General features: G+C 42.5%; 1 protein-coding gene across 1 annotated transcript in view; it reads left to right on the top strand.

The window, feature by feature from the left end:
- Positions 1-271: 271 nt before the first annotated feature.
- The window catches only part of CASQ1 (calsequestrin 1), a 118,797-nt gene continuing 103,150 nt past the window's right edge, over positions 272-15,918 (top strand). The window contains exon 1 of the mRNA XM_069217978.1: positions 272-848. Coding sequence (XP_069074079.1) covers positions 606-848 — 243 coding nt within the window. The 5' untranslated portion in view covers positions 272-605. The remainder of the gene's footprint in view (positions 849-15,918) is intronic.

The raw sequence follows: 15,918 nt of genomic DNA on the forward strand, positions 1-15,918 counted from the left end.
GCCTGGCGAGAGAATTAAAGAAAAAACAGGGGGGAGCAAAAACAGGCGCGAAAGAAGCAGGGCGGCGGAGATGGAGGGGTGAAACGCGTGTTTGAGAACCTTGTGCGCGGACTTTCGCACCTGCTGGACTCTCGAGTGTGCAGAGGCATTGCACACCCCACTCGTGGGGCGCATGAGCACATTGGTATATCGGGAGACACCTGACACTTCTACATATATAGACAGGGAGCGACGGGGAGGGCTCCGGGGATCGCTTTTCCTAGTGCCAAGTGGGCGAGGATAAGACAGCCCCCCGTACGTGTATTCCTCCTCCCCCATCCTCTTTTATGGGCTGGGTGTGATTTTTCCTCTTTGCTTTTCAGCCTGTGCACCTGGGACCAGTGACCACCAGCGGCCCCTGACTCTTGTACACAACAGAGCTCAGCCTCCGACCCTAGGGGAGCGAAGGCGGACAGCTGGGCAAGTTCAAGGGGGGACGAAATTTCCAAAGCTGGGCCTCTCTCTCCCTCTCTCGCTTGGCTACGCTTGACTTCACTTCAGGAGGTCACTTTTCTTGACAAGTCTAGATTTCCAAACCCCCCACGTGCATTGGAACCCCTAAGAGGATGAAGGGGCTTTGGCTGGTGGTCACGGCGCTATGCCTGGCTGTGGCGAGCCTGGGCGTCCGGGCGGACGACGGGCTGGATTTCCCAGAGTACGATGGTGAGGACCGGGTTGTCCACCTGAGCAGTAAGAACTACAAGGCCACACTGAAGAAGTACGACGTGCTGGCGGTGTTCTACCACGACCCCATTGAGGATGACAAGGCCTCGCGGAGGCAGTTTGAGATGGAAGAGCTCATCTTGGAGGTAAAAGCAGGACGTGAGCAGAGCATGGAACTTGATTTGTCCAAAGGGCCTCCCATGTCGTTTCCAAAGGAGGGAAAAGTCAGGTAGTGGAGCACCATTTGGTCTTGGGTAGGGATGGACGCATGATTCCACATCACTAGGACAGTTTAGGTCCATCCTTGAGTAGGAGTCTGCAGTACACGGATGTAATTGTAAGTGGTCACAATATCGATGCCAAGCTACTGAAAACAAAATCTCAAGAAGTATGTTAACATATGGAGGTATAGATTTATTATTCTCAACTCCACATACGATAATCTAGTCACAATATTGTGACCACTGAATATTCCTTCTGCAATATTCCAGATCCGCATCCAGTCCTTGGATTCCCATTTATAAACCTTCACAATATGATCCATTAGTTTAATTTGCTGAAGAGAAGTTATCCAGAACTACAAATCCCAGAACCTTATAGTGCCCTTAAACGAAGGATATTCAGAATATCCATATCACAATTTGGCAAAGGTAACTGTAAATATAGGGCTTATAACTCCACATCTAGGTTCTAAAGACAAACGTATATATTCTTCAGGTTATGTAGGGGTGGAATTTACATTAATAAATCTTTCCTTATGTAGATTTAGTTACCTTCACAATATCTATATATACTTTCAAAATACATACACGTGGATTAAGATTACTAAATCGGTATTTACCTAGATATACTTACCTTCACAGTTTGTTATCAGGATACTTTTTAAACTTTGATATTGTGCTAGAACACCAGTCTCTGCTCAGTGCATCGCAGGGCCTCTCATAGTTTGGTTGATTGAGAACAACAATAAGTGATGTATGGAATTGAACTGACAGTTATAAGGAGCAGATTCCATTCCATCTTTTTTTGTGCACTATTCCATCTCAAGACAGACCCTATGATAGGCAGTCCTAGGAAGGTGGGTACAAATAATTCAAGTATATTTTGGAAGAAGCCAAATGCTCTGTAAAAAAAAATGACCCTAGTGGCATCCCATGCACAGACATGAGATTAGTAAAACTCACAGAGCAGCAGGTGTTGTCACATACCAAGTAAGCTACGCCTGCACTGATTCATGGCTACTGAAAATTTGCTTTTGGTGTAGGAAATGTGCCATTTTTAAAGCAATTGCAGCAAAACAACATCTACTCACATTTATAACAGTAGTGTTTGACAGAGAAAAAGCTTGATTGTGGGTCCTTTTTGGCTACGTGTAGTTTTACTGTAATCGACTCTGAATCTTATGTGGGTGTGCCTGCACTAATGAAAGCTGGTAAAATGGTTCAGTGGGTTCATGCATCAACTGCGGAGAATGTGAATGTCGCACGGTGGAATCTAACAGCCTCACCCAGACTTTCATCCGCCTAAGGTGGATAAGATGATTACCATCGAGATGGGTACAAATACAACCTCTTATCAGTGCCTTAAGAAAGTTTGGATTATAAAGCATAGTTATAATTACTGCTGATTGGCAGGGGAAGTTGCCTTAAAAACTGTGCACAGATTGTAAAACTTCAGCGCCCTAGGCTAGTGAAACACTTGGGAATTTTATCAGCACATCCCTACCTAAAGCACATTTCGGAACGCGCCCCCTCGGGAGACCATCCTTTGAGAATACCCATACGAGAGACACTTCGAAAATAACGTCTCAGAACAGTGACAAAAGTTTTGCTTATTCTAAGACACCGCCACCTACCACAGAGCCCTTGTTGGGACATTAATCACAGAAAGAAGGGACAGTAGCTGGCATGCAAAAAATTTACACAAGTATTTGTTTACGTGTGCATAAGTTGCGTGCTGTGTCTGTGTGCACTAAAACTTGCTTTTGTACATATATGACGTTTGTGTTTTGTATGCTTAAGTATGTATGTGCATTGTTTCCTTTGCATATACACGCATGTGTTTTTGCATTTGGCTGTATTTGAGAACGTGTGTGCGTCTGCATGCATCTCTGCCTCTGTGTTCATAAACAGGTCATAACCCCTCCCCCCCTCCTGAAGAGGCTTGCAACCAGTTTGACGTATATCTCTTTGCAGAGGGCGAAACTATGTTTTGTATGATAACAAGGTGCATGTTTGTAAAAAGGAGAAGGAGTCCTTACAGAAAATGGAATTGCTAAAAGCTTTGTGATTCGAGAGGGATCTCAAGCAGCTTTTCACGTGAATACACAGAACTTTCCAGAAACCCTCAACATCGAAGAAGTTCTTGTCAGCTATGTCCAAATAGCATTCATACAAGGGCGGATCCAATGCACCTCTGGGGTTTTTGTTGAGTAACCCGATCCAATGTGTAACCTACCCAGTACCTTCAATATATATGGCCAACATCACCTGTTGGCCATATATTAGTCTTACGATGGACATGGTTTTTGGTCCTTCGATTACTCATCATTGATCAGATCTATGATCCACACCCACTGGCCTTCTCTGAACTCAACAGTCTTCCAAGACTGACATCCAAGCCACCTTCCTTCAATTGGTAACCTGTACTACTAATGCCTGACAATGTACTGTTTTTGACTTCAGCACTATTCACCTCCAAAAAAGCCATTGCTTTGGCTTTTGTCATAATCCCCCGTTTATGCTATCAAAAACATTCAACTTTGGGGGAGTCAGTTGCCAGATTGACACATTGCTCTTCCCTGCATTTGGGACTCTTTCGCTTATGCTAATCCACCCATTTCACTCCAGTGTGATCAACTAACAACTCAACCCATTGGCCATTCCTTCTCAACCCATTCACATTTATGCCAGGCAGCCAACTCAGCATGATTAGCCATCACCACAACCCCCTGTCATTACCTTTTCATAATAAGCTCTTATCCCACAGGCAACCAAATAAACTCCATTGTCACTGTCATCGTGTTCAGGTCACTAACATTTTAAGTGACATAAAAATCCAATAATGCCATGCAAGCCACATAACTCTGGTGTGAGTAACAAACTAACCCCACAACTACCAGCTACTGGACCAGTGTTCCTAACTAACAATCTAGAACTGTCATCCTCCCCTGCATGGAACATCCCCTGTATACATAGACTGACAGCCAAGTCATTCTACCCTGGTGGGATTAACAACGTATCAGCCCATTATTTTTCTTTTTGTATAATAAGCTCAGGCTACTGTCAAAAACCACTGCACTCCAGTGTGATGAACTACCAACTCATCGGTTTAGCTACTTCTTCAGTTAATAATCTCCGGATAATGGCAGTGCCATACTGGAATCTTATGGGATTGACTACAAGCCCAACATTGGCTACCTCTTCGATTAATAACCTTTATGAATGCTGACAATCCACTGGACTGCAATGTGATTACACACACAACAATCCAAACCATTGGCCACCTGTTCTATTGCAAAGTCCAACCTATGCAGCAAACCACTGGACACCTATGTGATCAACATCCAATCCAAGCCACTGGCCTTCCATTCAGTAGATGGCTCCATATGAGTGCCAGTGACCCAGAGACCCAAGTTTGATTAATTTGAAATAAAAAAAAAACATGGGCAAACACAATAGATAACAACTCTGCAATAAGGCCTTCACTCATAGACTATAAAATAAACGGAATCCTTCAGAGTACAAATTATCAAAGGTTATAACATGGTACTTGGAGAAAGAAACTCAAGAGTCAAATATTTGCACAACCTCTAACATGTTTGTGAATGGAACATATTGGCAAATTAATGGTTATTTGGCTGCCCTTGAACAGCAGAACACAAGGAAATTGATAACTCAGCATGCTGGTGTTTGCTACTGAAATATTAAGTTTAAGGGTTGCCAGTTCCTTCAACATTATATTACGAAAGGGGGGACTGGTGGGATGGCTATATATTGGAAACCTAGCCTAAAATAATCTAGACATGCTGCAAAAGGTCTCCCGATGTATCTTGCATTTTTAGGAGGAGGACAATTGGAAGGACCGTAGAGAACCAGGGGGCATGGGCAAATTTTAATGGTATGTTAGGACATTTATTGCGAAGTAATTTGTGGCTGAAAAAACATTAAAACCAAGAAAAACATGATTAGTCCTTTCAAGCATCCAACACTTTTCAGCTCTTTCTGAAGACTAAAAGCATTTTCACCTTCATTGGGACCCAAAATGGGTGTGTACTCACAAAAAAGAAGTGTGCATCAGCTCTAGACAAGAGGGGCGTTTTTAATGATCCAGAACCCAGGATTCATATTCTCACTGTAAGCATGGCCTAAATATAGAAGTGCAATGATAACAGAAAAAGCAACGAAAGCTCTATCTCACTTTAGTCACTAATGCTGCCAAATACAGGTTACAGTATTGCCATTCGGAAGCTCCCTAAAGTGGATTTACATTAGACATGGTATCAGGTTGCAACCTAGAAACCCATTCTTGTCCTTAAGTAGTAGTCAAGAAGTTTGCCTTTGACAGACTAACAATATTGCTCATCTAGAATAAACATATGATTGATATATATGGAGAAGTGTGGCACAATGGTTAGAGCAGCAGCCCCTGATGCAGAGATGTGACCTGTGACCATGGTTCAATTACCGCCTCGGCGGGTCTTGGGCTCAATTCCCTTGGACCAGATAATTCTCCCCTCCCTGCCTAATCTAATTAATGGGTCGAACTCTGTAACTCTGGGCAATAGCTTGCTAAATCTCCACAACAGCCTTGACAGTGCTTGGATGCCTGGTTTCACCCTGGGGTTTGCCCAGGAGTGGGTGCCTCACAGGGAAAAGCCAGGAGGGGTTCCACAGCGGTATGCATACAGTGCCTTGAGACCCTAACAGGTGAGTAGTGCACTACACAAGTGCGAAATTTACATTTATATATATATATGTAATTCTCCAGTATCTAGCATCACCATTTGTATTTTTGACATAACAGTGTGTCTGAAAATGACCCTTTGTATTGAGGACACAATGAAGGGGCAACAAACACAATCAACATTACTTTTGTATTGGTGACTTAAAGATGCGTCTAGAAATACAAACAACTTGCACTTGGTGGCATAACTTGTAGGTCAGCAAAAACCCACGCAGTCAAACATCAGAGTATTCTTCTTGTCTACCTGGCAAGTACAACCATTGGACGGAACAGCAAAGAAGGACACCAATACCAAGCCAGACTTCCTGTATCCTATCCTATTACTGACACCCGTACCCTAATTGGTATCCGTCTTCAATCGCGCTTTCTCTGTAATGCTATTTCCATTTGTCTGCCGCTGGGGTTGTTGAATTCATATACCTTTCTTCACAAAAATATTTCGATAAAAAACACTAGTAACTTCCGGTTTAACAACTAAAACATCTGCTATCTGTACTATTTTTTCAATATGCCTGCTGTCAATATGCAAGTGAATGCCATTGAAATCACAGCCTTTTCTGATCTCCCCTGGGCATTTTGGTCATGTGGTTCCTTATGTTTGGCACATGCCATACGTAACTATCTGAGCTCTTGGCAGCCATGATCAAGCAGTCTGTCCAACGAAAACACACAACTAAGCTCCCGTTTTCCCAACAGCCTCTGCACCTAGCAGCTTCTTTGCAGACTCAGCCTTATCACTCTGTTACACCCCTTCCTTTTTCAAATGGCTCCGAATGATAGAAGAGATTCTCTGGTTCCAGCTCCATCTGTCGCTGAAGCATCAGTCACAGTTATCTGATGCAGCCCAGGCCAAGCGCACCGGTATTTCTCCACTGACCCCAGGTTATGTGTGACACATGTTGTCCGTCGTCGGTATTTACCAAGGAGCACTCTGGGAGTTGTGGTTTCGTACAAGGGAGAAGCCTAATGAAGTTTTAAAAATAGGGAAGCTTCCTGGCGTGTTACTGACAAGTAATGTACTGCCTAGTACTTGGCCCAGAGATAATTTCCTGGCCTACTCAAGAAAGACATGCGCTGTATGGCAGCAGAGGATTCAGAATGAAGGAGAGTTAAAGTGCTATAATTGATGATTGAGGAAGAAACAGAGTGATTCTGATGTCCCAACTACTTTCCCTCTCATTCAAAAGGGATGCCAGGAAACCATTGCCAGAGCCGCTGGAAAGGAAGGCCAAATTACGAGACAGGATTGACCAATTTACGTGGCAAAGCAATACAAATTATGTGGTATATTCTGTGCAGTATTATTTTACTGTTAACACTCAATACTACTGTCTGGGCAAAAACTTAATCTCATTAGTGCCAGTTTAACACGTGAATACCGAAAACCTTAAGTAAAAGTTGAGCAGACAAACTGTTTCTGTACGGCACTAGGGGTAGCTTTTTAGGGACGAGCGCAAAGCGCTCCGTCCCCTGTTGTAATCTCTCTTTGGGTTTCTAACCACAACTATGTCATGTTAGTCACTTTCATTGGTTCATGGGCTTGCCTTTTAAAATCTGCTTGCTTTCATTAGTGAAAGGCATGCATACGTCATACCTTTTCCAGTGTTTAGCCCTCCTCCAGCGCATCGACCAACTACTGAAAACATATGAGGCTCCATGTTTTCCGTCTGGTTGCTGGACTTCTTTTTCTCTTCATTTCGCCGCGTGATCTTGCTGAGCCGTAGTCAAGCGCTTTGCATGACATCGATCCTGTTACATAGGTAATTGCACTACTGCCGGTTACATAGATAATTGCACTTTTGCCGGTTACATGATTAATTGCACTTTTGCCGATAGGTTTCTCTGCGGGCAAACTTTTATTTGGCTTTGAGTGTCTGCTTTGCTCTGACACAGAAAAAAAGCGGCTATATTACTTTTCAGTTTATATGCAAAGAAAAGTCCGGCAATTTAAGTGAAACTGTTTTACTTTTCATTTTTAATTTATATGGCAAGAAAAGTCCGGTTAGGAGTTTACAATGCTAATAACTCTAACTTGAGCAAACACAAGACCCATTGCATTGCAAATGCTTGTTTTACTAGTAATTTGATCTACTTAAGGTAGAAAAAAATGTGTTTGAATTACGTCTCCAGAGGAGTACAATTATGGTTATGCGGAAAATGCCACACCTCCACAATTGCATAAGTTTAAGGATTGCAGATATATACATGAAAAACATGGTCACTGAAACCTTTTCTAGATAGAAGTTTCCACAAGTAAGATTCTACAGATAAGCTTGCCCAATATGGATGCCAATGAGGGGTAGCCAGTGCTGCACTTTCTATCCATTGGTTAACCTTTAGTATCCCCTGGTTTAAGTCATGCTATCCATGGTCTCAGGAGTCTTAAAGCCAGTTGCAGGCGCAGAAAGTAATTGATCCCGGTAATTACATTTCCTGGATAGACCCATCAATCAAACGGTGTGTGACGACAAATCCTCAACCCCAAACATTTTGATGAATTGTATCCTGTGGTTTTTATGGAAATTTTATAGCCCATTAGAACCCTTGAGCCGATGCAGGACGACCATTTCCTACCTTTCATTGACAGACTCTACATTGCCTTCAGCATTACCCTCATATACTCAGTACTATGGCTCATTACTATCTTTCCCAAGGTGTTTTCAGGATTTATTTGGAGCATCATCTGGTGCTTTATCAGATAAAGAAACCTCAACAGCTTCAAGTTGGTGCGTTTCACAGTGTTTTATTGCTAGTGCCAAGGCATCTTTGAGGAACAGCAAAGTCTCTGAAACACTTATTCATTCAATCACTCATTCATTCAAAAAGATCCTTTGGCTTGATTTCAGTGGAGGTAGGTTACACTCATCCAATGATAGGGGATGGAGGATGTGGGTGTTTGGTAGAGATGAGACTGGAGCAGTATTTTATAAGAAATTTTGTGTTACTGCTTGATGACTAGCCTGGTTACTGCCCAAATCAATCAGTGGGTATATATAGCGTGGCTATTCACCCGGGAGGGTATCCATGCATTGGTGTGGCTCAGAGGCTCAGTCGAACAGCTAGGTGTTAAGAGCCCTTTGGAATTCCAGGATGTTCGTAGCTGCTGAGGGAGGTTGTTCTATGTCTTTTCTCTGAGGTAGGAAAAGGAACATCCCTCACTTCTGCTTCAGTGAATGCTGGGGGTGTGGGCAAGGGAGAAGGAAATGGAGTGTATCTCTCCTGAAGAATAGTAGAGCTGGTGGAAGGTCTTGCAGTAGTTGATGCAGGCGTGTCCCTAGTTCTATAGTGCTTATTACGTGTGGATCATTAACTTCAATTGGCATCTCTTCTGCATGGGAAGCGAGTGGGGTTTTCTGAGGTGTGGGGCGATGGGGGTCATTGCGGGAGGTCGAGGATTAGTCTAGCTGCCGTGTTCTGTATGGTCTGGAGTCTTTGTAGGAGGTGAGTGTTGTCCCTGAGTACAGGGAGTGCCATGGTCCAGACAGCTGGTATTTAGGGCCCCTGTGATGGTGCATCTTGTGTCCTGGGGAGCCACTTGAAAATTCTTCGTAGCATGCGCAGAGTGAGGAAGCAGGCAGAGGAGACAACGTTGATCTGATACTTCATAGTAGGTTTTCTGTGCAGGATGACGCTGAGGCTCCTTGCAAGGTCAGTAGGTGTGGGTGATGGTGCTAGTTCTGAGGGCCGTCAGGAGTCATTCCAGTGAGTGGTGCCATTGCCGAAGGTCAGTACTTCTGTTTTGTCCATGTTGAGCTTCAGGCAGTTGTCCTTTATCCATTCGGTGATGCTTGATACTGCTTATTACAAAGGGCAGCCAGCGCCCACTGTTATACTCTGCCAGTAGTAATATTCCACTGGCACACCTAACCGCTAAGTTACCCCACATCAGGGCGGACCTCATTTTTTTGGCAGCATGCCTGCTGTGTGATGCATTATCGTTTTACAGTGCAAGTGGTGGAGAGTAGAATGGTGTTATAAATAGAACCTTCAAATTTCTGGTCGTAATCTAGGCAGCATTTTAGAGTTGCAATGGAAGGCCTTATGCCAGCTGCTTTGGTGGTGAAGAGGTCCATCATAGCATACCATTTCTCATAGTAGAGGATGCTGTAGGGTCACCCTCTCTACAGGAGGGGGATTGTGTTCTTTTCATGGAGAAGTATGATTACCACATGGTCCACTGCACTGCGAAGTAAACAACCAAATAGCTGATTTTACTACCCAGCCAGATGGAGAGGATGTTGTTAAAATAACCCCTCTCCATTAGGTACTACATCAGGTACTGCTGAGAAGTAAGAGTTACTTCCTGATGTGGCAGTTAGTGGGTGTATGTGTATGTATGTGTCTATAAATATATACTGTAAGCTCTGTGTTCCTTAATACACAAAACGGCACTCCAAGCAGCGTTGCAGACAAAATCCTTTATTTTAAATTAGGCAACGCGGCTGGCTTACCAGCACCAACACATTTTGACCTTCACAGCCTTGATTACGAGCATCCCGGTGATAAAGCTGTATATATATATTTTTATATATATATATATATATATATATATATATATATATATATATATATAGGTAGCTAGATAAAGATATATATAGGTATCTAGATAAAGATATGTATAGATATACAGTTATATACATATATAGTTAGGATAAAGATATATGTAGGATATAGGTATACAATGTACCTATATATGCTTAACATAATATAGCAGTAGTCTACATTCTTCTCTCAATACTGTGGGTGAATATAACTCGATATTGTGACCACAAAACATTCTGAAGCAATCTCATATTAGCAACCCTATTACCAATAATGTCATCCAACCCTCCCCATGAGCCTGAATTTTACTATTCCTGGTTCTAATCCCAGCCTTGCCTCGCTGCATACACTTGGTGCTCCAAGCAAGTCAATGCCACTTTTTTTATTTTGCTATGTGAATTATACTTGCAATTTTTAAAATAAATTAAGGATCATACAAGTTCCATCCAACACATTTTTCAGGGCTATATTAGCAATTGCACACTCAATGAGTCTAAGTCATCTTTAGCTCAACCAAATAAAAACTGACATTCATTTGAGAGGCTGTTCCCTTCCTTGGCATGAGCATTGGTGGCCATCAACTATGAGGCCTTTTTCATCTCCTCTTTACTATTGTAGAAACCTCCAGATTATTTTTGGGTGGAAACTTTTCTTAAGGCTCCAGGCATCTAAACTCTCTTCTTACTGTTTTCTCTACCTACATATTATAATAAATATATTTCCTCTGTTACATATTAATCAAAGGTAATTATCAGTCAAGCATAAATGTTTGTTGTCTTGACATCACTAGCCATATATTCAGGGCTTCCTAAATTTTGACTCCAGAAGCTACAGTTTATCCTGAACTCGTCGGCCAGGCTGTTTTGGGATCCCAGAAATGAACACATCTCCGAGCATCTTTCAGAGCTTCATTGGCAGAAACATATTTTTTAAAGCCCATGTATCTGCCATTGTTCCTTGCCCAATTCAGACACACACTTCATCCACTCACATTTTACTTGGTGCACTCCAAATAGGGTATAAGATCCGTGCAAGCTCATTAGGGATGGATTCCTTGGATCCGACATATGAGAACATTTGGAAGATCATTCCCTTAAGCAGCCGCTAATGCTTGGAATACTCTTCCTCTGGAAACACATTTCCAGTCCATCCGAACAGGCATGAAGTTTGGATTTTCAACAATGATGTGTGAGTTCCTCAAGTTCATCGTTTGGATGCCTCTTGACGGTTGCTTCCCAATTTACAAGCTCATATCATTCAGTACATTTTGCTTAGGCACTCGATTTGAATGAGAGACAATTCATTAAAGCTAATTTCCCCAAAGTCTTTTTATGCAATTCTTCTTTAGAATGTAGACTTCACACTTGGGCAAAGTGTGTTTCATGTTTTTAAGATCGGTTCTTCAGGGCTATACAGTTATGTACAAAAACAAGATTCTCATGAGTTCCTCAACGGTATACTTTCAGCATAGTTTTGTTTGCTGTAAATATAAGTTCCCTGTGGCTCTGTTACAACAAGGCTCTGTACAATATTCTGTTATAGTGCTGCACTCCCAAATGAACTTCTGAACACATTCAAGCTTGACACATGAAAGCCAGGTCATAAACACCAGCCAATGAATAAGTATGTTCTATCTGAAATAGCCACTGGACGTGTGACGAAGATCTCGCTCACTAAGATAATTAATGTATCAATGTAAATTGATAAATCAATGAATGTGTCTGAAATAACTGTATAGCAACTAAAATAGCCAATGAATGCATGCCATACTGTGTAAATCAACTTAATAAAAGTGTTTGTATTCGGCAAAACAATGATTGATTTTGTTTATGCCAAGCAAATCAGGCAGGAAATGAATGCATGCCATGTGAATTAGTTAAAGAATGCAAGTGTACTATCTGACCCAACCAATGAATTCTGTATGTAACACCACTGAGACAATGAATGATGATCCCAGGTTCAATCTAGCAAATAAAATCACAGAAAGTAAACAAAGGCAGTTTACTCCCTGTTCCTGTAGCCCCCGAAGGCCCTCTGAGATCATTGACAGCATGGTTTGTGCCAGGGTTTACCAAAGGCCAACCGAGGGGCAGCAACTGCAGTACCTAGCTAGCTCCAACTGAGATCCATGTAAATACAACTCTACCAGCAGTGAGTGACTGAAATCCACTTGAAATCTCAGTATTATAAAAGTGATCCATTTTTAAAGCAACTTAAGAGCACTGTGAGAGGTGCAGCCTGGATCTGGGGAGTGGCTGGAGACGGAGGAAGAGGATTGGCCCCCCCACTATCGACGCTCAACTCAGTAATGCTGCTGGGTTTTACTACGAGGACCAGAGGTTCTGTTTCTGGGCACATCCCACCTCAAGAAAACACAACTGAGGCATTGCCTGCTACACTAACATCCTTACTGGGACTAATAATAACAATAATAATAGACATTATTAGCAGATTATATAGTAATAATTATTTAGTAATCATCATAATCATTATCATGATGTTTTGTAATGTAATAATAATAATAATAACATAACAATAATAATATTTACATTGATGTTATTAATGATCATCATCACAATATGTGTAGCATAGAAAATGAACATAATAGCTTTTACTTAGCCATTATGGTCACAATTCACAGGTAAGACCTAAGGGCCTAATTTATAGTTTGGCAGATGGGTTACTACGTCACAAAAGTGACGGATATTCCGCCCACTTGCATTACATCCTATGGCGCGTGTAATTAGGGCAAACAGGATAGCCGTCACATTTTGTATGGAGTTACTCTCTGAAAAACTTTAAATCAGGGCTTTAGTCTGTTGGTCAAATGTTCCTCTGAGGCTAGTTATGAAATCTTTGAAGCCTAGATTCGAGGCCATCCAATGCTTTAATTCCTTTCGCTCCAGGAAAAATATCTTAAAAAATAGACTCAGTGCATGAGGTATCATGGACCCACTCTGCAGAGATCATAGAGGCACATATGAGACCTTTTAGGTATTAAGGCACAAAGACGTACATAGTGCGGATGTTTGCTGATCATGGAAAGACATTTTAGGAGCTGGGGTCCAAGGATCATCAGCATATGAACGTTTGCAGCCACGGAGACACTTGTTAGGATCTTGGGTTCTAAGACCTGACATTGTGCAGATGTTTGCTGCACATGAAGAGAGATGCTGTGCGCTGGTGGTCCAAGAAGAGGCATTGTGGATGTTTGGTGCATGCTGAGAGACATGTTAGTAGCTGGAGGTCCTAGGACCGACAGCATGTGGATGTTTGTTGCACATGGAAGATATGTGTTTAGAGCTGGGGTCTTAAGGACCGTTAGCCTGCAGATGTTTGTGCCCATGGAGAGAAATTTTAGGAGCTTGGGGTCTAAGGAATGACAGCATGCAGATGTTCGCAGCACATGGAGAGACATGTTAAAACAAATGCCAACTGACCCACAGCGTGCAAATGTTTGCTGCACATGGAGAGACATGTTGGGAACTGGAGCCCAAGGACCGACAACATACGGATGTTTGATGCGCCTTGAGAGATGTGTTAGGAGTTGGGGGTCCAGTGACCGACAGCGTGCTGATGTTGGTGCCTAAGGTGAGACATGTTTGGAGATGGGGACAATGACCAACAGAGTTCAGATGTTTGCTGCACATAACAGGTATATGATAGAAGTTGAGGACAAGGACTGACAGAGTGCAGAGCAGCATGCTTTCATTCCCTGATGCACATGGAAAGATAGTGTGAGAAGCTGTGAGCCCATGGGTAGACAGCTTGCTGAAGTTTGCTGTTCATAGGATGAGGTGTTAGAAGAAGAGAGCCCAAGGAACGACGATGCAGATGTTTGCTACCCATGGAGAGACATGTTAGGAGCTGAGCATCAAAAGGGCCGAATGCATGCAGATGTTTGCTGCACATGGAAAGACATGTAAGGATCTGGGGACCATGGCAGACTTAGTGCGGATATTGTTTGCAGCACAGCGAGAGATATGTTTGCACACATGCACTCTCCGTTACCTGTTATAGTCCTACCTCTTCTTTCTGTAAAGCAACATTATGCCTCTATAGCGCTATATCAAAATAATTGAAATTGAAATTGGAGACACGGCGCACCCTCGATGCCCTTCCTTTCCGGGTATGTCCCTATGAACTGGCGACGAGAGGGCTATATTTGTCCATCCTGCGCCACAGGCCAGGCTGAGGTGAGAGGAGGGATGAGGGTGTGGGGAGTGATGGACAGGGGGTAGAGATAGCTCGACAGGTTACAGAAGTAGCCTCTGCGACTTCGGTTACAGGGTGAAGTGCAAACTCAGGGAAAAACGTACACCCAAGAGAGTCCAGATGGTCGGGGCGGGAAAGAGGACCCGCTCAGGGGGCTTAGCTGAGACCACGAATAGAACGGCCCTCGAAGCCCCGCAGGGCTATTTTGGGTAGTAGGTGACCGAGGGCCTTAAATGTTACTCCACCTCAGCTTCGAGGGCCCTTACAGGTCAGAGCTCGGTCGTAACATATAGCTGAAGTACCACAGTCCTGTATCATAAACGCACCTCTTCTAGATAAGATAATCAGAGCCACTGGAATTAACATTGTAAGGGACGATGGAATTATGCGGCAGGGTTACCTACATTTTGCATTAACAAAAGACAAATTATGTGGCAGAATGCAGCACGCTCTGTGGCAGTGTTATTTCACTGTCTTGTCATCTTAATACACACTAATCTTGTCTAGACAAATGTTTCACTTCGGAAATACAAGTTTAATATGTGAACACGGTAACCAGTAACTAATAGAAGATTGCAGAGGGTATGCGACTACTCTGCACCCTTTAAAAAAAAAAAAAAAAAAAAAAAAGTGAGCTTGGAATACAATTTTTGTTGGGACTCGGTAAATATGCAGCAGATGGTACATAATGTGGCAATGCAGTACGTTCACAATTACGCGCAAAACGCCACAGCCAATGGTGTAATTTCAAATACTCTGAGTATGATGTATCTTTCGTACTATAGAAGTGACATTGAAAGCTGCCAAAAAATAAAGGCCATAGCTCAATGCTGAACACTTTCATGGGGTTATGCTGTTATGTTACGCTGAGAATCCACTGTGTCATTGTGCAGCAATTAAACAGTCAGGCAAAATAGTGATCGGATAACATGTACAGCAAACAGAGTAGTAATAGCTTTGGGGCTTCTTTTAGGGGTATGAATCCCATACAAATGATGCAATGCGAACAATTGATGAAAAAGGTAAAATGCTGCTATGCAGCATTGTAAGTGTAAAATGACATATCTCATTCTGAACTGTGCTTTTTAGGTGGGGGGGGTGTGGGGGGGGGGTAGGGCCAGAAGCACTATTTTGAAACCAGGGACAAAGTATGTACATATGTTAAAGAGCTTGTAACATAAGCGAGCCTATCAGGGGAGGGTGGAGCTAAAACAAAAATTAAAGGCAGGCTATCAGGAATCCCACTTAAAAAACACAGACACAAGGGGAATATCCCAACCCCACCACCGTCACTCCCCATAGAAATTGGTAAATCAACAAAAAGGCATCAATGTTTCAGAACCTCAATTTTATAACAACAGTACTACAACATAGAACCACTATGATATGATTTGTTACGTTACGTTATTATTTTTTATATGTTGTGTTATGGAAGGTTAGATAATATGTTATGTTAATTATATGCTCGGCAGCATTACTGTATTTGTGTGTCAT

The sequence above is a fragment of the Pleurodeles waltl genome, chromosome 12 (genome assembly GCF_031143425.1).
Source record: "Pleurodeles waltl isolate 20211129_DDA chromosome 12, aPleWal1.hap1.20221129, whole genome shotgun sequence".
NCBI classification, from domain to species: domain Eukaryota; kingdom Metazoa; phylum Chordata; class Amphibia; order Caudata; family Salamandridae; genus Pleurodeles; species Pleurodeles waltl.